Consider the following 26,190-nt stretch of genomic DNA (forward strand, 5'->3'; position numbering starts at 1 on the left):
AAGATAAATTAATTCCATTTTAAATATTCCAGAGTTTGACAAATTTTTAGTACTAAATAATATGGTCAAATTTCTCTCCCATTTACTTATTTATGTCAGTTAGGAATAACAAATGGTGTGTGAGAGGTAGCATGAAATAGTGAACTAAGAAGGCAGATTTTAGAGTAAGATCCGAGAACTGTCCTTGAGAAAGTATGTGACCATGGGACGTCACAACCTCTCAGTGCTTCCAGGCAACTCTCTTAAGACTTAAGTTACAAAGAGCTGGCCATCTGCATTGGAGTAGGGAGTTCCTACACAGATAAAATCACAAGTTTGGAACAAAAAAGGAGCTGATTATTGACACACCATTTTAAAGGAGGAATAGCTAAAATGTTAAAACCAAAAATTTGGGGGATTAAGTTAGGAAATGATGAACCTGACAATTGCAATAATTAACTTTCAATTTAATGTAATACTTTTAATACCAAATAACAGATGTTTATATTGTTTTATTGCATTAATTACATGCAAACCCCTAATTTGCTTTGAATGTGTACTTTCATTTATCATACAGATAATGAAAAATCCCACCCACCCTTACCCCCAACAAATATCAAACAATCCTTTCAAAAAATTAAGCCATTAACAGAGTGGCCACACAGTGAAGCACTTTTCTACTGCTAGTCATGCAAAATGATTTAATTGATTTAATCTAATTTACTACATAGCAATGTGAGGTTACGTCAATAAAAAAATATTTCAGACTAAGTAGATTTTGTTTAAGCAACATTTTTAACTCCAGCAAAGAGGAAGCTTTTTTTGTGGGCACTAAAAACTGAGGGAAGCAAAGCAGGTAATTTCTTGGAGTAAAGAAAATACAATCCACTTGGTGTCATCACATAAAGAGACTTCCAGAATTTTAGCATATAACCTACTTTACCAATCTGTGATGCCAGTTATCAATTTATAACAGTAATATAGTTTGATTCCCCAGGACTATATTTAATGAAGCTAAGAGAATGCATTACATTTCCAGTTAGGCCAAAAAAAAAAGTCTGTAAGGGCATCTTATTAGTAGTCTGAATCTGCATAAATTCTCAACATCATGACACCTAGCTATTAGTAATCAGCCTTGTCAAAATGCAGTACCAATAAGATTTAGGGCTTTGGTCCTCCAGGTTCCATGGCGGGTGGAATCCTTGTTTCATAAGTGATGGGATCCAAACTTCAGGGATAAGTTTGGAAACATCAGTTCAGTCCTCAAAAACATCCTCAGCAGAAATAGTTTTTACGATGGGAAGGTGAAAGACTCTTAAAACCCATTTCCTTTACTGGACACACATATATTCATGGAGATGAAAAGGGTTGGCTGCATAGAGGAAAAAAAGACCAATATGTTTGTATAATCTCATCAAGAACTCAAGATTAAGGGGGAAAATGATGTGCATCACATCATATATGTGAATGTGTACAGTAACATGAGAAAAAAAAGTGAGATCAGATAAATGCCACAATAAAATTAGGGGTATAAAGTTGAGAAACATCCTACTTAAGATGAAAATACTTTACTATAAATATCCCTACTTCCTTATCTGCTATTGAGAGAGAAATAGCATTTCTGTGCGTTATTGTCCTGTCTTGGCCATGTGGACTGGAAGATTTGGTTGAGATGTGGTAAGAAGGCAGGGCAGGAAGGAGGCTTAAGATAGACTCTGCTTACGTATTTGAAAAGAATTTGTCAGTTTGGCTGATAAGTGAGACATATGATTAATCCAGGGAAAGAAAAGATTTGTTTTATTTCAATCTAATTTTTTTTCTTAGTTTTAAATTTTATACTGCCCCAAGGCACATTTAGCAATTTTCCTCTTCTCTCCTTTTCCCATCGTTGGACTCCCTAACACCCCTGACACCCTGTATGCCATTCAAAAAGCTGTTTCCTAAGGCACAGGTCTGGAGAGAGGTATGTTTCATTATCTTTTCTCCTGGACTTTGTTTTTTCAGTTACTGTTCTCTAAAACACTAAGGTAAAGGAACATATTTTCCACGGGCCCACTGTCTGCTTTCATAGTTAGATGGGAGGATAACCAGACATTCTCAATGACATTTAGACAGCTAAGATTTAGGGTGACTAACTCTTGATCTGAGTTTAAAGTGTTGATCTTGGCCCTCTGCAAAAGAGAAAAGACTTGATTACTTGAAAAGGGATCCCTTCCACAGGAAATAATAGATTACCAATGTCTGCCTGGAATTTGTACATGATTCCATTTTCTGTTCTGCAGCAATGGCACTACTAAACAACCTACCACATTTCCATAGGAACACAGGAGCTTAAGACTTGGAAAGATTCGTTATCGTCCCATTTAACAGATGAGGAAAACTGAAAAGAACAGAGGAGAAGAGACTAGCTTAAGGTCATAATCTCCTTACTCCCAATGCAGTGTTGGACCTTGTCATTGTGCCATTTGGGAAATTCATTCTGTGCCCAATTCTAGACAGAGCGTCACATAAACCACTTCAAAGAAATCACTGCTTAACTTTCTTTAAAAAGATGACGTATAACAGGGGCTGGTCAGGATACAAGGGAAAGTGACAGGGCCCAGCTTGCAACCCGAAGCTCAGAAAAGTCCTCCTAGTTGCCTTCTACAATTAGTTTTGCAGAGTTGAAGATGACAAGGAGCCCATTGTGGTAGCTACCTGAGAAGTGGTTTAGGGCTGATGTGCTAAGTAAGGGCCTCCTATGCTACCCTGTGGCAGAGATGTTGGTGAACTGTGGTCAAGACTGGAAAGAGAAAAACCACATTGCCTGAGACTAACTACTACTATGGAGTTTTGGAAAGCCTCAGGTCCTGGTGAGGGACTTCTGTAAGGATTCTAATCTATCTTGAGAGGCAGTAAAATTAGAAAGCACTAATTCTTATATACGATGAGGATAACATCTGATAACGACAATAGCAAGTCCCTAAATAGTTACCTTAATGGCCCGAAACCATTTATGTTTTGGATCAGGAGTTTTAAATGCACCACCCCCCAGCTGCTGAACCAGATTAAAATGTAATTGGGAAATATTTAACAAAATAAATGAAAATACAATAGGATATAATGTTATTATGTGGTTTTCTAAGTCAACATGTAGCCTGCAGAAGGGTTAGTGTCCCTGTTTCAATTTGAGTTTGAGACCACTTTGGGAGGAAACAATTTCTAAAGCCAGGAACAAGACTCAGGTATATCCTCCCCAAATTAATTGATTCTGCAATTGATGTTAAAGTTCCACCTTTAGTATCATGTGTATAAGAGAAGTAAACTTTGTTTATATGAGAATTTTATCTTGTAATTTTCACTTATGGAAGACTAAATTTTTAGTAAGCTCAAACATAGGTTATCAATAGGTGAACATGACTCAATCCTTACCTAGATTGGCAAAATTTAAGATCAGAAAATTTTAATCAATTTTAAAAAGGAAAAAATATAGCTACCCTACCAAAAAAAATCTCATTTTCTTTAAGTTCTACAATTTATTATGAAGAAGAAGGGAAGAGAGAAATTAAACTACTTTGTCAGAATTAATAACAATAAGCAGGTTCTTTTTATTTGTTAAGGGCTTTTTTAATCTGTTCTTTCCCCTGGAAAGGCTAAAATTTGCCATAAAAAAGACTGTCAATTATATTGAATTATAGCAATTCCTATTGAAAGTATAATATCATTATCTTGGGACTTGACAGTAATTATGCTATAAATACCTATTCTGGGAGTTTAATACTCTACCACAAAAGTTTACTCAGCCCTGGCACCAAAGGTCTCACTGTGTATGTTATTTTATTATTGGATTATATATGCCAACAATATGTAATTTATCCTACAGCTCTATCCTAAAACTCTCAAGAACGCAGTTAACTAGATAGTATGGGGAAAAGACAAAGGGAGAGTTCATTCCATGAATAAATGCATGGATAAGTACTTATAAATTAGTTTCACAGAAAAACTATAGCTCAAAGAATCATTTTATCATTGGTCAGTCTTTAAAATACGTATGCTATCCCTCCTTCTCCTATCCAAATGTCATAACATTCTTCATTTAAACTAGGAATGAGACTAAATGGTGCTAAAAAATAAAATAAAAAAAATATCATTCACTAGTTTATTTTTCCATCTGAGCAACCAGCTATTTACACATAGGTAGGTCTCAAATAATATATTAAAATGGCAATTCTATCAGTTTGAACTCTAAATGAAAAAAGATTTCCTTTCATTAAGGCACATTCAATCTGTAATTTTAAAACAAATTTAAGTTTTCTGATGCAATCATATACAGATCCGTTTGACTTGTTTTCCTTTAATGTATGAGCACCAAAAATGTCCAAAATCACTTAATTTGTAAAATGGAAAGACTACAAATTATAGGTGGGAGGAAAAAAAAAACTTTTCAAAAAGAACTCTTTGGAGATCAGTTTACTGCAAAGAAGACATACACTAACAGTGATTTTTAAAATTCCTAATACACACAAATATTAATAACTAACAGGCATTCAAAAATAGGACAGGAATCTACACCATGGTTATTAAATAAATTAAAAGGTATATCAGATACAGAAAAATAAAGCAGTTTTCAAAAAATGAAATAATCATCTTCAACATAACACAAATGGGATAAAGTGAATGCAGTTAGAAATACAGAACACTGTATATTGTTTCCCCAATGTCCTCATCAGGGAGGGAATTTTTTAAAAGTTTACTTATATACTTTAGATTTGCAACAATAATTCTGCTTTGCCAGACTAAATATTAACATATTGCCTTTCAGCTTTAAAGTAAAGGACCAGGAAAGGAGAAATACTAAATTCCCCTTGGAATATGATTCAAATCCATTTAGGACTTAATGCCAAACAAATTGCTATGAATAACCACATAACATATTGTGCTTTTCCCCCTTCCCCTTCCCCAAAAGTTACAAGATCACAACAAAATTATAATTTGGGTGAAATAACCTTTGAAAATAATTTTGAAGATAATGACACAACTACTGTCATACTTTCTTATTTTATAAACTTGAACATGTAATGGCTTTTTTAAAAAATAAAAATCTTTTTGAAAAAGAAAAAAGGTAGAATCTGTGCAATGTTAACAGTCACAACAGAACATTTACCAAAGGTACAGTGTTTTGTTACAATAATACTTTGCATTAATGTTCATGTTCTCTACTATAGAACCATAGCAAAGAAGTCTGGAATGGAAAGGTTAAAAAAAAGATTTTTTGTTCATCATAGTTCTATTTCAAGTCACAATTATGCAGGATTGCTACATAATGTTCAACAAGATGTGTTCAAAGGCAAATATTGATCACATTTTTGTTCAAAAAGCTCAGTCTCTAAGGAGTTCTTTGTAAGAAAATCACTTCTAAAATAGATCCTTGTGTGGACTTCAAAAATGACCTATCATATTAAAATTTTTAAAAATAAATTAGATAATTAAAAAATGAGTCTTATCCAGCAGAGCTGGACATCAGGCTGTCCTCACTGAGCCATTATTATTGCTGCTTTTCCCATAATTTGGGTCATTTTTTTCTAGCCATAATTCAGCCAACTGCTGTGTAGATCCATATGTTGATGCTTTAGATCCTAAGCACATTTTGTACTGTTTGGGATCAAGATTAGGATCACAAAAGACAGGATGGTGAACATGGACGACTCCAACTTCTTGGCTTCTAAAAGTCTTCAAACCAGCTTGAACCACTTTGTTGAAAAGGTCCACATCCTCAAGTCCCCAACCTTGAATAGAAACATCAAAGCCACCTACTCTAACAAGATCTCCCTTATAAATACAAGTAATGCCAAACCCATAGTTTCTCCAGAAGCCAGTTTTTTGAGTAAAGGCAAAATGGTTGTCACTGGGAACTGTCCCACTATAAACAATCTTTGGATCATACTGGCTGAAGATGATTGGAAAATATATTTGTTGGCCCAAAACCGTATTTGCTCGACATCGCTGTAGAAATTCTGTAGTAAACACCAGGTCAACATCACAGAAGAACAGCAAAGATTCATTACTAAACTGAGAAGATCCAACTTCAAGAGCCAGAGCTCTTGAGAATTCTCCAGAAACTGGCAAAATCTGCATATCAGCTTTAGGATATTTAACATGATAATCTCTCATCAATTCTACTTGTTTTGCTTTGTCAGGGTTAGAGTCAGAATTGAAAAGCAGGACAACAAGCTTGACACTTTGATTTGGAATGAGACATGTCTTTTCAAAATTCCCCATAAATCTCACAAACATGTCAAATCGTCCAGACAAAGGAATCAAGATATTTATCTTTGTATCTTTGGGTTCTTTGTTTTCATTTTTTGACCCAGGAAGCTGAAAAGGAACAAACATCTTCAGGGAATTTGAGAGAAAAGATAAGGATCCAGATTCCTGGTTAATTTTGTTGGCCAAGTCTTTGGCATCCATTTCTTCATGCTCCATAAACTGGATCTTGCTGAAGGTCTGCTGTAAGTAGGCGTGCCTTCTCACAGGAACAGTCATTTTTTTCCCTTTATGTTTTTTGTACAGGAGTAGAAGGTCGAGAATATATTCAGCCCCATACATAGGATTGACTCTACGATAACCATACTGTATTTCCTTGAAATCAATAATTCGCCCCCTGGTCTTAGCATTTGCATTGATCATTTCCATGACCTGCATAACAATGTCTTCCAAAGCTTCCCTCTGAGAAGAGTCCATCCCTCTCCTGGGGGGCTGGCCATCAGTAGCTGAATACAAGTATTTTCCAGTAAGAAACTCCCATTCTAAAATCTCCTCACGCTGGCGTGGCTGAAACCTCATAAAAGAAGGTGGAATTCCCAACTGGAGATCTTCTTTGTGAATCTCTGTGTTACTGTATTTGCTCATTAAAACAATTTCTCTGTGAAGCTGTATGGTTCGGTGACGCAGTTCAGCTATTTTGCGACTCAACATGTAGCTGTGAAGTCTATATTGGTAAGGAGGGTTTTTGTTGGGATGTAAAGTTATAGCTCGGTGGATTTTGCTGTTGTGCAGATCTCGGATGTAACCCTTTTTGTTCTGTTCATAGTTCTCATAAAACAGCTGCTGCATCTAGTTTTGAAAAAAAAAGATAAACAAAGTTATCATTTTAATATTATATAATTTTTAGTTCTGATCTACTTCAGCAATTCTCGATCTACGTGTTAGCCCACTCTAAAGATCCTGAAGAATAAATCTTTCTGAATAAATTATAATACATAAAAGGCATTGGTTATAACTTGACCAGCTGTAAGAGGATTATGGGAAATATTAACAGAAAGCTAATGAAGGAAGAGCTGTAAATAATTATTGTTAATAGTAATTTGCATACTTGGTATCCGAAGTTTGTGATTAACATATTATAGTCAACAGTGGAATATCCAGAAAATTATTCCTGAGTGTTCTATAAGGAGGTGAGTGAGTACTTGCTGACGTAACACAGAGATATCCTTAAGTTGGCATTCTTGAGACCAATGTTCATCACTAGCTAAAGAGGCTCAAGGGCTATGCTTCTCAAACTGAGGACGTAAATAGCAGGATGCTATTAGTCTTCTTTCCCTATCCCCCCAAAATTGTAGGGTTAGCAAAAACTCGTACTATGCCTCTTACAGTAATCTGGCAAATCTGGCAAAATCTCCAGGATGAGAGAGGGGCAGGTATCTGGTAACATTTTGAAATATCTTAAAGACCCCCATTCCCTCCTCCAGAGAAACCCACATATTGCAGCTACAACCTTTTAGACCCCCATCCCCCTAAAATTGAAGCTGCAGGCTCTTCAAAGTGGCAGGAAACAACTTTTATGCTATAAGGGACATATTAAAAGACAAAGAATATGAGGCCAGAATCCTTATAAGTACTTCTTAAAAAATAGACTAGGAAACAAACTTGGAGCTAATCTCTTCAAAGAATAAAGACTAAATAGTTACGTTTTATTCCTCAGTAAAGCTGAATAACTAAACACTATAAATATTTAAAGTCTTTAGAAAAACCTAATCATTTAAAAAGATTCAAAAATATAAAAAGCATTGTCACAAATTAAATTGCTAATTTATACAGGTAAGTATAACTGATCCTGAAAAGTTTAAAATAGATGTTCAATAGCAAAAGCAAACTTAGCAAAACAAGTGAGACCTGATTATAGGTATTACTATACTATGATTTTTATACTCCTCTGTGTTCCCTTCCCTCAAGAGTATTTTTGAGATTCAGACACAAGTTTAAAGTATCCTAGTTAGAATGTCTGTATCTGAAAACTATTATACTGGAGAATAATTTGCTGTAAAAAAATGCATTTTCATGCAATTTATAGCATAGGCTGAAAATTTAATTATTAAAGTTGAATTATTTCAAAAGAAACCAGGGATAAAATTTTAGCTCTAATTGCTCCTGTCTCTTAATGCTACAATTTTAAGAATTCCTTAGAACTCTGGCAGCCTGATGGGATAACAGCCAAATGAAATTTAGTTCAAGTTAATTATATTAGGCAAAGAAATAAAATACCTATAATTTGGCATCTACCTGCTGAAAAGTCAAATGATTAGTGCAATAATGAGTACTTAAGGTATGTGGTATTCAATCAGGTACTGAATACTATCTCCTAATCAAACACTAATCAAGTTAACTTTCAATTATCCACAGCAACAGAAGGCACAAAACCCGCAACTTTGAGCCAGAAATTTGTAGTTTTTCTTTTTGCCAAAACTAGCATCTGAGTCACAAAGTCAAATACAAGAAAAAGCAAGCCAATACCTGAGAAGAGCAATGTGCAGAGCTAGAAAATTCAGTCAGTTTTTTTTTCTGGATAATTTGTAACATTCATTCTGTACCAATTAAATTGGGGCGGGGGGGGGGGTGGAGAGAAATAGAGAAATACAAGAGAGTGGTTTCCTCTAGCTACTACTACTTCTGAAACAGAGGAAACACTTAAATGAAATACTGCTTCAATTCAGGTTCACACTTATTTATTAATTGTTTTAAAAGAAGTTTCATTCAGGATTTAACAAATGAGAATGACAGAATGAATGACTCCAGCAGAATGTCAGGCACTGTATCATATGGTTAAGAAGATATTTGCAAAGTATACGGGGGAAATCATAAAATCAGAACACGACTACTTTGGGCATATTGCAGCTGAGATGACTGACTGGCTAGGTAGGTTTTGGATTCTATGGCCTCTGAAGCTCCTTCTAAGAGGCTGAAATTCCGAGATTCCAGGTTTCAGATCATGTTCTGGCACAGGAAGAATTACTCTGGAACAATGTCTACCTCCTCAGTCTCCTTTTTCATTTCTCCTTTAAATGTTTAGCTGAATGACAAAGAGAATTGGACTTGAACAGAAGTAAAACTATAACAGAGAAAGCAAAGATCTCATGAGACAACAGAAAGGAATGATAGCTCCCATTTCTAAATGCCTTAATGAAAGTTTACAGAGTGTTTTCCTTATAAGAACCCTCTGAGGGAGGTAGTACAAGTATCACTATTTTGCAGAAACTTAAAGAGTTTATCAATAAATGTCTTGCCCATTGTCACTCAGTAGGTGGTGGAACTAACATTGGAAAACAAGTCTTCTGATTCTAAGACTAACCAGTGAGGACAGTGAATAAAGGGGAAACTAATCTTTTGGTACAACAGGATTAGAAAGCAACTGCAAAACCAAGTAAATAGGTTTTAGAAGACTGGTCCTAACACAAAGATTAAGATAGTTGGGGCCTAGTCCCAGTCCTCTAACATTAGCAGGTCATATTTATAGTTTTCTTACAACACTCTTCTCTCGGTCTGCTGTTGACTCTCTGGATTCTCTTCCAAGCTCCTGTAGCCTTCTCACTCTAGAAGATCCATTCACCCTTGAAGCTCTAGTCTGGCAAAATGTCCAGCTCAGTCATGTTCACTCCTTTATTTCACTCCAATTTCCACTCCTGACTCTCCAGGCTTTTCCATCCTGCCACCACATGGGTAACTTTTCCATCCCCTCCTCCACTCTTAGCTCCCTTCTTGTAAATGTTTTCTCACTAGAATTTAAGCTCCTTAAGGGCAGAGACTGTCCTCCTTTTTGCTTGAATTTGTAATCCCAATACTTAGGGTAGCATCTGGAACATTTTATAAATACCTGTTGATTTGACTTGACCTGAATAGCCTTGGTATTCAGGTTTTTAATCTTTATTCTATATATTCTACATATGTTTATTCTACACGGCTTCTTGGGATCATGAAACCAGTAAATGACAGAACCAGGAATTGAAATCGGTCTCTTAACTCCAAGTTCATTATTGCTTCCACTATACCATGGTGCTTTTATAGTATTCAGATAACTGGGTTTTCACTATAGCAATGAAAAAACATTTATGTCAGCATAACTAGTAGAAAGAACACTGGGCTAGAAATCAGTATATTTGTATTTTGTTCTTGGCTCTAATTTTTTTAGTTGTAAAGAAAGTACTTCAAAAATAAAGTGTTAAAGAGACACTTCTCAGTATTAGGGTAGTTGAAGGGAATATTTGTGTGTGTGCGTGTATACACACACACACAGAGGGCACAGGGTAAGTTGAATATGAAGGAATGATATGGCTTAAGGAGGGAATAACATACACACTCAATTGAGTATCTTACCTTACAGGAAAGTAGAGGGGAAGGGGATAAGAGACGGTGATGACAGAAGGGAAGGCAGATTGGGAGAGGGGTAGTCAGAAGTAAACACTTTTGAAAAGGGACAGGGTTAAAGGAGAAAACAGAATAAATGAGGGGCGGGATAGGATGGTGGGAAATATAGTCTTTCACAACATGACTATTATGGAAGTGTTTTGCATAAGGACACATGTACAACCTATATCGAATTGCTTGTCTTCTCAATGAGGGTGGATGAGGATGGAAGAAGGGAAAGAATGTGGAACTCAGAGTTTTAAAAACAAATGTTAAAAATTGTTTTTACATGCAACTGGGAAATAAGATATACAGGCAATGGGGTATAGACATCTATCTTGCCCTATAAGGAAGTAAGGGGGAAGGGGATAAGGGGTAGGGTGATAGAAGGAGGACACACTGGGGGAAGGGGTAATCAGAATGCATGCCATCTTGGGATGGGGGGAGGGGAGAGATGGAGAGAAAATTCGGAACTCAAAATCTTGTGGAAATGAATGCTGAAAACTAAAAATAAATATTTTTAAAAGTGTTATATAAATATCAAGTATTATATAAATATAAGCTATTATTATAAAACAGAGGTAGTTACTTATTTTTCTACCTCACAAAGTTGTTTGAAGGATAAAATAACAATTTGAAGGCACCTTGAAAAAGTTCTCAGTATTATACAAATGTAAAGCAAAAATGATGATTTTTTTAAGCTAACAATTCAAGCTTTTACTAAGTGGTGAACTTTTAGATGAACTTTAATCTTTAAGAGAACCATATAATCTTATTTGGAAGGGACCTCAGAGATCATCTTGTTCAACCTACACAGGAATATCCTTCTATAACAGCCTTTACTTAAAGACTTCTTGTAAGAGTAGAACATAATCACAATCCTATGAGGCAGGTGCTGTTATACCCATTTGACAAAGAAACTAAGGCTAAGAAATTAAGCGATTTGCCCAGGGTCACATAGATAGTAAGTGTCTTACAAAACTCAGGGCTTTGGACTCAAAGTCTAGCACTTTATCCATCATGTCAGCAATGTGTCTGTAGCTGACACGAGAGCCTGTTCCACTTCTGGATCAGCCAAGTTGTCAGAAGTTTTGGAGCAATACTATATCTTTCTCTCTCAAACTTCCATGTATTGCTTTCACATTAACTGTTTAAATCATCATGTTGTACCTATAAATTACACTGAGTTTGCAGTCTCCTAGAAGGCCCAGATTTTGGACAAGAAAAATGCTGTTTTGTACTTTAATTTTTTTAATCCAAGTTAGGACTCTACATTCTCTTTATTAAATTTAGTTCCATTAGATCTGATCCATTCTAAAGAATTGCAGTTGTCGGTCAACAACAGGGCAAAAAGAAACAAAGCACCAACGAAGAATTGTTCACGAGAAGTAACATAAAAGCTATCATCATGGAATGGTATGACCAGAAAAGGAGAGAGGTCGGTCATGAAGCGAGACTGAAGCATAACTGATAGATAGTCAGCATGTTACCCTGGTTATCTATGCAATATACCAAGCGATCTAGAGAAAGAACCCTAGCCTAGAGGGTGCTTACTTGTGAATGATTTATGGCAGGGCTGTCCAAAATGCAGCCCACCTACAAGCACAGAAATTTACATAAGTTCTTTAGTAAACAAAGCCCAGCTAGTGCAGAGCTCTCACTAAAATGGCAAATCAAAATATATTGTCTTTTGTTTCAATAAAAACCTAAGGTTGGACAGGAATCACACAGGACCTTCTGCACCATTGGAAAGTGATGCACAGTGACGAGTATCATAGGTACATGGAAGTATCAAATACCCACATTACAGACTGTTGTAGACAAGTACTACAGAAATGGGCGTCATTTCCTCCTCTCTAGGTGTTCTACATAAGTAGTGCATCTTCTTCTCCCTCCACTGACCTTTACCCAGGTGTTCTCCACCATGTTTTGCTACTCTAGTTCTTCACATCAATATATCTTCTTAATATGCAATGCTATTTCCTCCCCCACTCTGTCTCTTTTGAAGACAATCTACTTTCCTAGGGCTTGCTGGATTGGACAGAGCATCATTCCAAGTCTCACTGATAGCTAAAAGGTTAAATTTGCCCCCTTGCATGATGCTCTTATTTATCTTACTTGTTAACTTGATTCTACACATTGATAACAATAGGCAGCTGTATGTCATGAGGGGCACTGCTTGCTTCTTTCTTGGTCTCTTGCGGATGTCTTTTTACAACTAAGCTTCCTATGTTATAGCTGCTACTCCATCATTATTTATCTTGGTAACTAGATGCAGGCTGTTTTCTCCCTTTCCCCCTTTCAGTTTATAGCCTTCTTAATCAGAGCTGCAAGCTTCTAGAAAATTTATACATCCTTCAAAGTATCTGTTCAATCCATGGCCATTCTACATTTTAAGCTGTAGTTGAGAAATCTAAATCCCATTCTCATCATTTTCTTAATCAGGTATTCACTTATCAGCTTCCCTTCTCTCTTCCTAAAAATCTGGCCTACAAATTAGCAGCAGTGTCTCTAATGTCTTGCCTAGGACCTTATAAGTCCTAGTAAGGATTTCTAGGTTCTTCCTGAGACTCTCATGTGTCAGTCAACAATCAGTAAGTATTTTTAAGTGCCTACTACATGCCAGGCACTCTGCTAGGTGCTGACGATGTAAATACAAAGAATGAAATAATTCCTATCTGCAGTGAGATTACTTTCTAACGGGTGAAACAAGCAAATATATAAACACATAGAGATAGTTAATAAATGCTACTATATGGAAAGTAATTAAATACAAGGTAGTTTGGGGAGAATACTAGCATTTAGGGGGATCAGGAAAGACTTCAGGCAGAAGACAGTATGTTTGAACTCCCTTTTTGAAAGAAGAAATATATTCTCTGAGACAGAGGTAAAAGGGAGTGCAACCCGGGTATGGAGGATGGACAATGCATAAGAGGGAGTGTGATCCAGGTATGGAGGATGGACAACACAAAGGCTCAGAGATGGGAGATGAGGAACAGAGAAGAGGCCAGTGTGGCTGGACTGGAGAGAGCTGGAAGGAGAATAACGTCTAATAACATATAACATATACCACCCCCCCCCAACACACACACGTATATGTCTGTATGGTGAGGAAGAGTGAGAAGGGCAGGAGAAAGTGGAGGCTGTGAACCTGGGAGACTGGAAGGATGGTGGTGACTTCATTAGAAATAGATAAATTTGGAAGAAAGAGTTTGGAAGGAAAGATGAATTCAATTTTGGACATGTTGAGTTTAATAAGCCTGTGGAAAATCCAGTTTGAAATGTCTACTAGACAACTGGTGATGAAGGTGGGGAAGACACTGGGGCTGAATATGTACATGTTTGAATTATCTGCATAGAGGTGATAGTTAAGCCCATGGAAAATAGTACAGTGACCCAGAATGTAGAGCAAGTGTTCTTAACCTGGGGTCTGTGGACTTATTAAAAAAACATTTTGGTAACTGTAGTATTTTAACATAAGTGGCTTCTGGGGCAGCTAGGTGTTGAAGTGAATAGAGCACTGGCCTTGGAGTCAGGAGTGCCTGAGTTCAAATCTGAACTCAGATACTTGACACTTCCTAGCTGTGTGACCTTAGGCAAGTCACTTAACTCCAATTGCCTCAAAAAAAAAATACAAGTGGCTTCCTTTATAATCCTTTGTGATTCTATATCCTTTATGCAGCTAGCTGGTACAGTGGATAGAGTTCTGGGCCCAAAGTCAGGAAGACTCACCTCTGGGAGTTCTAATCGGGCCTGACTCCCTATGTGACCCTGGACATGCCACTTAACCCTGTCTGCCTCAGTTCCCTCATGTGTAAAATGAGCTGGAGGAGGAAATGGCAAACCACTCCAGTATCTTTACCAAGAAAACTCCAAACGGGGTCATAAAGAGTCAGACACGACCGAAATGACTGAACAACAATCCTTTATGCAGGTAAAAACATCCTGAGAAGGGGTGCATCCACAGGCTTTATCAGACTACAAAAGAGGCCCATGACACAAAAAGTTAAAATGCCCTCTGCAGAAGGAGAAAAGAAGAGGGCCTATACAGTCTGGGAGCTCAGCCACAGTTTGCGGGGTGAGAGATGGGTGATGAGCCAGCAAAGAAGACTGAACAGAGAAGTCAGACAGACAGGAGGAAAACCAATAGAACAGTGTCACAAAAACCTGAAGATAAAGTGTCCAGGAAGAGAAGGGGATCAACAGTTTCAAATGTAACAGATGGGCGAAAGAAGAGAGGACTGAGACAAGGTCATGCAAGCTGGTGGTTAAGAGAGCACTGGCAGCTCTGGGGGAGCAGTTTCAGTACGGCCATTAGAGTCCTCACAGAAAAGATCAGAAATAGCTAGCAGTCATTAGGAATTTCACCACTGTGCCTCATTCATGTCTTTTCAAGCAATGATCAAAAAAAGAACCTGAAAACTAGGCATTTGTTAACAATGTTAACAAATATTAGTAATAATGAAAAACTCTTGCTACCACAACTCACTGGAAGCTGCTCTGGGTTATCAACAATCTCTTGACTGCTAAATCCAGCTGCCTCTTCTTGGTACTCATCCATCTTGACTTCTCTGTATCATTTGACAGTTTTGGCCAGTCTCTTCTCCCTTGCTTTTCATGTGTCCATGACACTTCCTTGTTCTATTTGCTTTACCATTCCTTCTCAGCCTTCGTTGCTAGATCATCATCCATGTTCTGCTTCTCATTTGTGGATTGTCTCTCAAAGCTCTGACCTGGGCTCCCTTCTTTTTTTTTCCTGCATCCTTTCTTGGTGATTTAATCAGCTTCCAAGGGTTCAATTATCAATTATCATCTCTAAAAAGTGACTTCCAAGACTATACATCCAACATTGATTTCTCTTTTAAGACATGTCCAGTCCTACATCACCAATTGTTGTATGGCATGGCATCCTGTGACAGAAAGTCCTTTAGGCATCTCATGCAAAAGAGACTGTACCTTAATCTCTTAAAAGCACTATTCCTTCAACTTGAATGAAAAAAGAATTTCTTAAGCACTTACTATGTGCCTAGCACTTTGCTGAACACTGAAGTATACAAATCCAAAGGCAAAGACAAACCCTACCATCAAGGAGTTTACATACTAATGGTTAGAAACAACACACATAAGGGAGTTGTGGCAGGAAGGGGAGAAAATCACAGGGATTGCAAGTAGGGGGAGTAGAGTGACATAACCCATGCAAGAAAAATAGCAGAGCTGATATAATCACACTTCTTACTTCCAGAAAAGAAGAGGGAAAAGTGGAGGGGGAGGAGGAGATACATGTTTAGTGGTGAAGCAGCTAGTGAGAAGATTGTGGAGGAGGTGCCCTTTGAGGGTACCCCATTCTTCCAGTTACCTAGGTTCACAACCTCTGAATCATCCTCGACTCATCCCTCTCCTTCGCCAATCCTCTCTCCCCTTATGTAATCGGATACCAAGTTTTATCGATTATACCTTTGCAACAAATCTTGCATCTGTCATATTGTCTCTTTTCACAGAGCTTGCAATCCAATATCAGACTTTCAATACAAGATCATGTCTCTCCTGAACTGTTGTAATAGTCTCCTAATTATTTCTTCCCATCTCTCCCTTTTCCAAACCATTTTCTACACGGCCACCAAATTAACATTTCTAAAACGCAGGCCTGACCACATCATCCAACCACTCAGAAATCTTTAGTGACTTCTTGTTGCCTCCAAGAAAAATTATAGAATTATAGTTTGGCATTTAAAAATCCTTCATCATCTGGCTCCAGCATGTGTTTTCAGGCTTCTTTCCATATTGCTCCCCTCTATATACTATACATTCTAGCCAAACTAGACTATTTATTGTTATCCAAATTCTATATTTCATCTCCTTCCTTCGTGCCTTTGCATGAGGTGCCCTTACCCTTACCTAGAATGCATTCTGTCTTGACTTCAACTCTTAAAATCCCTAGCTTCCCTAAAGGCTCAGCTTCTATCCCACTCTCCTATGGGAGAGGTCCTATGTTATAGCTGCTACTCCATCATTATTTATCTTGGTAACTAGATGCCTTTCCTGGACCTCCTATTCAATATAAGCATATCTAGTTTTATTGTGCTTCACAGATGTTGTGTTTCTTACAAATTGGAAGTTTGTGGCAACCTTGAGTCAAGCTAGTCAACTGGTGCCATTTTCCCAGCAGCATGTGCTGACATTGCATCTGTGTCACATTTTGGTAATTCTCACAATATGTCAAACTTTTTCATTGTTATTATATGTTATTGTGATGTGTGATCACAATTTGTGATTTTTGATGTTACAACTGTAATTGTTTTGAGGCAGCACAAACTGCACTCATATACGATGGTGAACTTATCAACAAATGTTGTGTGTTATGACTGCTCCACTGACCAGCCATTCCCCCATCTTTCTCCCTCTCCTCCAGCCTCGCTGTTCCCTGAGAAGCAACAATATTGAAAACAGGCCAATTAATAACTGTACAATGGCCTCTACATGTTCAAGTGAAAGGAAGAGTCAATCCATATGGCAAACTCCATTGCTGTCTTATTTTAAGAAATTGCCACAGCCACCCCAACCTTCAGCAACCACTACCTTGATCAGTTAGCAGCCATCGACACTGTAGCAAGATCTTCCACCAGCAAAAAGATTATGGTTAGCAGGGGTTTTTTTTTGCAGTAAACTTGTTTTAATTAAGGTATATATATTGTTTGTTTAGATATAATACTGTTGCACACTTACTAGTATAAGGTGTGTAGTATAAACATAAACGTAACTTTTTATGCACTAAGAAACCAAAAAATTTGTGCAACTTGCTTTCTTGAGACAGTCACTTTGTTGCAGTGGTCTGGAACTGAACCTACAAAATCTCCAAGATATACCTGTACTGCAACTCCCTCTACATTTTCATGTATGTACTTAGCTCTTTATTGCTTGAATTTCCCTAGTAGAAAGTAAGCTCCTCAAAGAAAGGGACTGATTTTATCACAAAGTAGGTGCTTGTGGTACAGTTAAGATGCTTACTGGATTGGCATGGACACAGCACAGAGAAATCAAGTTAGTTATACCAAACCACCTAAGTCATGGGAGTATTGCAATCTGCATCTGTGCACACCAATAAAACTATAGGTTGCTGAAGTATTCCTACAGAATGGTGAGTGAAAATACCTGCTAGGTTGCTGAGTACCAATAGAATTACGTAACTTCTGTGCTTGATCCCACTTTCCAATAATTAATAAGTACACATACACTCATGATAAGATTTCTTGGCTGCAGACATTTTTTATTTTTTGGCATGGTCAGTCAGACAATAAACATTTATTAAGTGGCTACTGCATATCAGGCATTATGCTAAGTGTTGGGAACACAAAGAGAGGTTAAAGATGGTCCCTGATCTCAAGGAACCCAGAGTCTAATGAGATGACATGAACACTAACTCTATACAAACTATACACAGGATAAATTGGAAATGATCAATAAAAGGGAAGGCACTGGAGTTAAGGGGGATCAAGAAAGGCTTCCTGTAGAAGGTGGGATTTTAATTGGGTCTTGAAGGAAGTCTGGGAAGTTAAAAGGGAAACATGAGCATGCCAGGCATGGGGGGCAGCCAGTGAAAATGCCCAGTGGGGAGATGGAGGGTTTTGCTTGAGTAACAGCAAGGTCAAGTCACTGGAACACAGAGCATGTGATCCAGCAGAAGGTATAACTAGGCATAAAAAGACCAAAAAGGGGGGAGGAGGAGGGGCAGGTTATGAAGAGTTTTGAACACCAAACAGGTGACTTGACATTTGATCCTGCAGGTGTTAGGGAGCCAGCTGGAATTTATTAAGTAGGGAGATGAGATGGCCAGTCTTATGCTTCAGAAAACTCACCATAACAAGTGACTGGAGGATAGACTAGAGTGGGCAGACCAACTAACAAGTTACGCAATAGCCCAACTGTTAAGTGATAAGAGCCTATACTATGGTAATGGCAGTGTCAGAGGAGAGAAGAGGGCATGCTGGGAAGGCAACATGGAGGGTGAAAGAGAGTGAAGAGCTGAGGATGACACCCAGGTTGTGAGCCTGGGCAACTGGAAGAAGGGTGGTACCTTCAAAAGTAACAGGGCAGTCAGGAAGAGGAAAGGGTTTGGGGGAGAGAGGAGTTCAGTTTGGGTCACATTAACGGGTCTATAGGACTTCCAGCTGGAGATGTCTGATAAGCAGTTGGAGATGCAAGAGAAGTCAGGGCTGTGTATTTGAGAATAATAGGCATAGAGATGATAATTGACTCAAGTGAAATAGTATAAAGGGAAAAGAGAAGAGGGCCCAGGATAGAGCCCTATGGCACACCCACAGTTAGTGGGAGTCACCTGGACAAAGAGCCAGTAAAAGTGATTGAGAAGGAGTGGTCAGAAAGATAGGAGGAGAATCGGTAGAGTAGTGTCCTGAAAACCTAAAGAGAATGGCAAGGAGAAGAGGGTGGTCAATAGTATCAAAGGAGGCAGAGGTCAAGAGAGATGAGGACTGAGGAAAGATCATTTAGTAATTATGAGATCACAAGTAACTTTGGAGAAGCAGTTTTGGCTAAATGAAGAGATCTGAAGTTAGACTGTAGCATTAAGAGAATGACAAGAAAGGAAGCAGAGGCACCCTTAGAGGTACTAAGTTTTGAAACAAGGGACATTAAATTTAAAAGGAGGAATTTATAGTAAAAACTTACAGAATACCTAAAGTTGTAATTAAATTTTTAAGACTTACTAGTATTACTCAGAAGAAAAGCTGATTTTAATTGATGGTACTACCTCCACTGATGAAGATCACAACCACTTTATATTTACGGAGACAATTTCACAAGTGGCTTGTTGTGTGCAGCCAAAAACAAAAAAGAAAGAAGGAAAACCATCTGGTAATGAGAATGGTCATTAGAAAAAAGATAAATTCTTAAATTAAATGCTCAGGGTTCTGGAAGTTATTTCTTTGTAAGTGCCCTATGAAGGAATGTTATTAATCATTTTATTTTGGGGGGAAAAACTATTTCCTACACATGAATAATTACATTCCCCCACTTGGTCCATTTCATTAGAAAATATTCTGAAATTAAAAAAAACTGAAGATTTTTTAAACCTGGTATACTAGGTTTATAGTACTAAAGTACCATTGCAATTTCTTCCCTTTCCTAATTCTTGATATATTAATATAAACACATTTACATATATTTTCAGTTTGGCTATAAAAATGTAGAAATAGAAAATGGGCAAAAATTCAAATAATAGAAACGGATATTACACTATTAATGGTTTTCCATTAAAAGTTTCTATTAGAAGTTAAAGCTTATTAGCATGACAAATTGACTGAGTACTTGCTAGGAAAATTTGTCCTCAAACCCTTAACAATAATTTTACAGTTTTTTAAGAGACTCTTTCTATGGTCATTATTAATTTCTTTGAGACTGTTTTGAGTGCTCTAAAGGTAGTGTTATAAAGAAGAGTAAATTTTTATTGACTAATATTTATTTTAAACCCGTTGAAGCCTTTAAAAATGTTAATGTTCGTCATTCTGTTACAGACAATATTTAAACTGTAGTATAGTTGTTATGGACACCATTGGCTAAACCCCAAAAATTTTGAGTGAAAGTAATGTTGTGTTATAGTCAGGAAAACTCACAGGAAAAAAGGCAGCACATGGGGAAAAAAAAGAGACTTAAAAATAAGGCAATTTATATGTAATCCAGCCAGCAGCCAGCAAACAGCCCCTAAAGAATTACTCATAGCTCCAGATTAGGCTGCTGCCGCAATCCTAAAGATACAGTTTGACACATTTCAATTTAATTCTTTTTGGCATTCTAGGCACCGGGAATACAAAGATGACATCAAACAGGCTCTGCTCTCAAGAGGCTTACGGTCTAGGGGTGTGTATATGTACATATGATAAAACTGCAAGTGACAGAAATGAAAAGGAGAGGTACAGACATAACGAGAAACTGGAGAAGGTGTCACCTAAATTCTGACTTGGTAGAAAGAGCAACAGATAGACAGATGTATTTGTGTGGGTGTGAATGGAAGACGTGTACTCCTAGCACTAGGGGGAGAGAAATAAGCATGAAACAGAAGGCAGAATGAAAACAGGGAATGGTAAGAAGTTCAGTTTGGACAGAATGTGGATAACATGAAGGGACATAGTATCAAATAAGGCTGTAAAGGCAGACAGACCACAGACAAATTGTGAAGGACCTTGAACAGCAAATTCATCTTTTATTTAGCATGTAAGGCAGGTATAAGCACAGATGGCTTTTGAATATGAGTGACATAAACAGAACAGTATTAGGAAAATTACTTGGACAGTAGCATGGAGAATAGATTGGAGAGATAAACCGGAGACAATATAACCAGCTAGATGGCTACTACAATAATATATATAAGAGGAGAGGCAAAAGTAATGTGGTAGCAGTGTGAATGGCAAGGAAAGACTATAAAAAAATGAATGAGATAGAATCAATAGGCCTTGGCAATTGAATACACATAAGATATGAGTAAGAGAAGAGAACCCAAAGTGACTACAAAAGGGGAATAGGGGTGGGAGGAAGAAGCAAGCTAGGGTTAGGGTTACCAAAGAAATGGGGGTCACTGAAGCAATTTTTAAAAAATGCACAAAAGAGAACAGAAGGCCAGAAGAAATCACAATCAAGACAGCTTTGAAAATTACATGCTGTTGCCCCGAACTAGACTTCTGCATGGCACTGGGAGAGAATGGTGGCAGCCAGCAATGTGATAGTTACCAGAATGTCCACCAATGGAGGATACAATTTAAATTTTTTTTCCTTTTAGTCTTTTTTAAAGGAATCAATATGTTGAGCCGTACATCTAATACTACAGAAAGAGAAATGTTCAATGACAGCCTATCTTCATTTCCTTGAAGAGTATGCCTGCAGAAATATCTCTATACTCTGCACCACTTCTTCCCAAGGTCTGTCCTTCAGGGGCAGGTGAACTGCCTACAGGCAACAATAACAGCTGCCTTAACCATAATTTGTCTCCTCCAGCAAATATATCTAATTTCATAGATCGCTAGGTAGACAATTCTCTCCAGTCATAATCAAGGGCTGGCTTCCTTTGGACCTTTTGTGCCCCAAGGGCTCAGGGAAACAAACTTTTCTTACTCCTCTTCCCTCAACACACATTTCTCCCCGTAAGAAATAAATAATTGTGCTAATCTCCTCGACTGCATGGACTCAAAACTACATGAATTGAAATGCAATGAGCAAAGTTTCTTTTTAGAGTAAAAACAGTTACATGTTGAATTTATTATAAACAAGCTGTATACAGTAAACATTTGCTGTTGTGTATATGTGTATACATATATACAAAGAAAAGCATATATGTCTGTGTACATGTATATACACAAACAAACACACATATGGAAATGCTAATTTTATTTGGCGTTTAAGTTGAGAATAAAATAATAAAACTGAGGGTTAAAAAAAGGAGATGATTCCACAACTGTGGACATGAGAGACTAGGAAGATGATGTTGCACCAAAAAGAAATAGAAAAATTAGAGGGAGGGTCAGATTTTGTTGAGGAATGGGGAAAAGAAATAGAAAGACAGAGTGTGAATGACAGTTTAGTTTTGGACATGTTAAATTTGAGCACTGGTGGGCCATCTCGGTAGAGGTACCCAGGAGGTATTTGGAATTATAAGATTAAAACTCCTGTGGGAGACCAGGGATTAATTTATATACGTGGAAGACATATAAAGAGGCAGAGCCTTACCTAGCAGAGGGTAAAGTGGGAATTTGCACCAGGATGCTGACATCTGGGGAATTTTGATTTTTTTCTCTCCATCATTTCTTATGTGCATTCAACTGACAAGGCCTTTTGTACACACCAGAGAGCTACATTTAGTAGACAAGAGTCCCTGTTTACTTTTGTTCCCTAGGATTCCTAGTTTCCTTCAACACTCAGCTCAAGCACCACCTCCTAGATCAAGCCTTTCCAGATTTCCTCAGTTGTTAGAACTTCCTCCCCTACCCCAGGATTTTCTTATATTTACTTTGTGCATGCATCTTTCATTGATTTATCTGTGTGCACATTGTTAGGACAGATAGAGGGCAATCTTCCTTAAGAGGAGGAGAGGTTTCATTTTTGTCTTTGTATTTCCACAGCCTAGTAAAGTGACTGGCACAGGGTAGGTACTTAATAAGTGCTCACAGACTGATTGATTGGATAGCTTTAAGGACCCTCCCAAATCTAAAAACAAACAAAGAAAAAGCTCAGAAAAAAGTGTTAGTTGCCTGAAAGAACTTGGAATTACTCTCCAAGTGCAGTACTTGGTTTTCTCATGGGACTTTAGAGCCACCTCTCCAGACCTCCATTTCCTCATCTGTCAAGGAGGAAATGGACTAGATGATCTCAGTCCCTTCAAACTCTAAAGTTCTACAAATCTACATGGAATAACAAAAAAGTTGCTATATATTTCATTTTATGATTATAAGCCTCTGTTCTTCCATCACCACTGGTGTGGCTGAAGTTACAAGAATATTACAGGATTCTGTCTTCACTGGGGAAAACTATATTTGGAGCATTAAAGGGTAACAATACATTCCTAAGAACTGTTCCCACCCTGTAAAAACCTAGTCTCCAGCTCCATCATAAAATAAGAATGGTTATGGAAAGAATGTACAATTCATAACAGCACACTTTAATAACTTCTGGGGCAATAAATATAACATAATGACTCTTTCATAAAAAGTATTTTCAAAAACTTCCAAATTTAGAACTTAAAGTACTGCCAATGCCATAAAATATTTTAAGTTATCTATATTCTGATGCTACAATTTTGAAATAGTCCATAAAAGTAGTATACCAAAAAAGTACTGAAGAACAGAATTTGGCTTGGTAAGTTTTTAGCAAATTAGTAAATAAAAACAAATTTCTCTTAAGAAGAAATGGTATTTGGTTTAAAGGGTTTTTTAAAAAAGATATGTAAAACCAGAAAGCCAGGTTTTACTTGGCTTCCTATGATCTGTCAAACTTAATTCTTCAATGCCTCCCATATTCCTGAATTCCAAACAATTTTGCCTCCTTTACTAAAAAAAAAAGTTTCAGGAACACAAATTATTCCACAACAAATTTGAAAGGATAGAATTCCCTATATGATTCAACTGTCCTATGCTACTATCAGACATTTACTAAACATCTACTACAAGTAAAGCACTAGGCTAAGCTTAGTGGTATTAAGCAATATAAAACAATCTCCTTAGCCTCAAGGAGCTTATATACTACCTGGAAAAAGAGAACACATGCATTTTAAATATGTGTGTGTGTGTGTATATATATATATATATATATATATATAAAACAAGATGCACATAACAAATGCCAAATGTATGGTACAGACAGTTAAGTGCTCTTTGAATAAAAGACACTGTGGACTGGGACAACTCAAAGAGTCCTTCATAGAAGAGAGGACTTGAGTTAGACCCTGAAGGACAGGTAGGTCTTAGATAACTCAGAAGGTGGAACAGAACATAATAGTAAGAAGCAATATGAAAAAAGGAATAGACACAGGAATAAAGATACAATATTTGGGAGACATTATTTCTCAATGTCCCCAAAGATCAAAGGAGGACTAAGAGGGTTCACCCTTAGAAACTAACATATCAAAGCAATACTAAAATACCAATCACATTAATTACTATTGTTCTTTGGACTGGAGTTCAGACTACTAACCTCATTATACACTTTCATTCTAATCTCTTCTATTGCTCCCTTCAATACTTCCACATCTTTTACTCCTGCTAACTGTATCACTAAAAATCTAACCCCATGGCAGCTCTGTAAGATGAAATATTTCCAAAATCTAAATATTTACTTGAAGAAATTTTCAATATTTGCATTGATTTTATTGTATCCCTCTCTTTAAGTAAACTTGTTTTCTCTTTTTTTTAACAAACCCAGAATTTTAAGTATATATTAATAAGGTTCATTTTATAGAACCTAAAGTTTCAAACTCTAAGGAGCTGTTGCATAATTTATGTAGAGACAATGTGGAATCATGGGATGAACACTAGAGTCAGACAACCAAGATGTGAATCCTAGTTTACTAGCTGTGTGACCGTGACAAGTCATTTAAAGAAACTGAAAGAGTTTATTTGTTAAATCAAGGAATCAGAATAGATGATTGCTATACTTCGCGCTCTAATGCTTCAATTCTATATCTCAGCAATACCTATAAGGGAAAGGGTGATGCTGTGTTGCAGTGCAATCCTAGTGAACAATGCAAATGCTCAGATAAATTAAAGAAAGGTTCTATGTTAGAAATATCAGTGAAGGGGATCACTAGGCCTAAAGATTTTCTGTGATTTGAGAAAGATCTAAGGACTAAAGCAGAATAGAACTGCAAAGAGCTCCAAGAATCACTAGTGTTAAAAAAAAATTATAAAAATACTCTACACATCCTAAGGTCATGACATAGACCCGGACGTAGTTATGTTCTCCAAGTCTATCTGTTGGAGTTTAATTTTTAAAAATTGATAGATTTTATTTTGACACAATTGCTTTATTATACCATCAATCCTTGCCCAATCCAGTAGTTCTTTCTCATTTAAACAATAAGAAAAAACATTTAATTTTAATTGTCTATGGACTACTCCAAAAGAATGTTGTATACTGTATTAAATGTGGCCACTGTATTAGGTTTTCCCTTCGTTATTTTTATTTCAAATGATGGTTCAAAAGGGAAGAAGGATGAGGGAGTGACAAGATATTTCCCCAGAAATGAGTAATATAATGACAAAAGACTCCAACAAAATGCATTTTTAAAATCCAATATAATGATTGCAACTAATAGCATATTTAACTTTTTTTAAAATGCAAACTATTATACTTTACTACTTCCTAACAGAAAGTAAAATATATTCTAATCATGGCAATCTGAAACTGACATTGGCCTAAATTCTGTTGCCTTCAGTGTTGTCTTCATTTATACTATTGTGTATACGGTTCTTTAGTAGTCTTTGCTTTTTGAGGTTTCAACTTTAATAATAAAAATTCATTTTACTGAAGCTTCATATTATAGCCAACTTTGTTAGAACATTCCAACTTCAAAAAATTGGGCTTAAAATATCTGCTTTGACTCTCTAGGAGACAAGATGAAATTATTGATTTTCAAGCAGAAAAAAAGACAAAAGGCAAAAATGGCAGAAGGCTACCTACCATAGGTCACTGGTTTCCAATATAAGGTCAATATCCAAGTTATAGAAAGTTCTGAAAAAGTTCCAAACAGGGAAATGAACATATTTGACCATTGTACTGGTTGGCAATGACCTCACTTCTGTCTCATTCCTTAACTTCACCTTTTAGTTGAACAAAGAGGGAGAACTGCTTAATCCCATGATTCACAAAAGCAAGCAGTACCAGAATTTTCAAGGTAGTTCTCCACCATGACAATAGCTGCTAATACAACCTCTTTTCTTTTTATTTCATTTTCTTCCAGGCATGTTTATTAATTTTAAAAAAGATGTTCCTGCAAGGTAATTTTGCATTTCTGGCATAGTCAATTCTTTCTTACTCCCTCCTCTCCTCCTTTTATCCTAA

General features: G+C 36.9%; 1 protein-coding gene across 1 annotated transcript in view; it reads right to left on the reverse strand.

The window, feature by feature from the left end:
- Nucleotides 1-611: 611 nt before the first annotated feature.
- Nucleotides 612-26,190, reverse strand: part of CHSY1 (chondroitin sulfate synthase 1) — an 82,944-nt gene continuing 57,365 nt past the window's right edge. The window contains exon 3 of the mRNA XM_036735699.1: nt 612-7,071. Within this exon, the coding sequence (XP_036591594.1) occupies nt 5,479-7,071 (1,593 nt within the window). The 3' untranslated portion in view covers nt 612-5,478. The remainder of the gene's footprint in view (nt 7,072-26,190) is intronic.

Source organism: Trichosurus vulpecula, chromosome 8 (genome assembly GCF_011100635.1).
Source record: "Trichosurus vulpecula isolate mTriVul1 chromosome 8, mTriVul1.pri, whole genome shotgun sequence".
Classification (NCBI taxonomy): Eukaryota; Metazoa; Chordata; class Mammalia; order Diprotodontia; family Phalangeridae; genus Trichosurus; species Trichosurus vulpecula.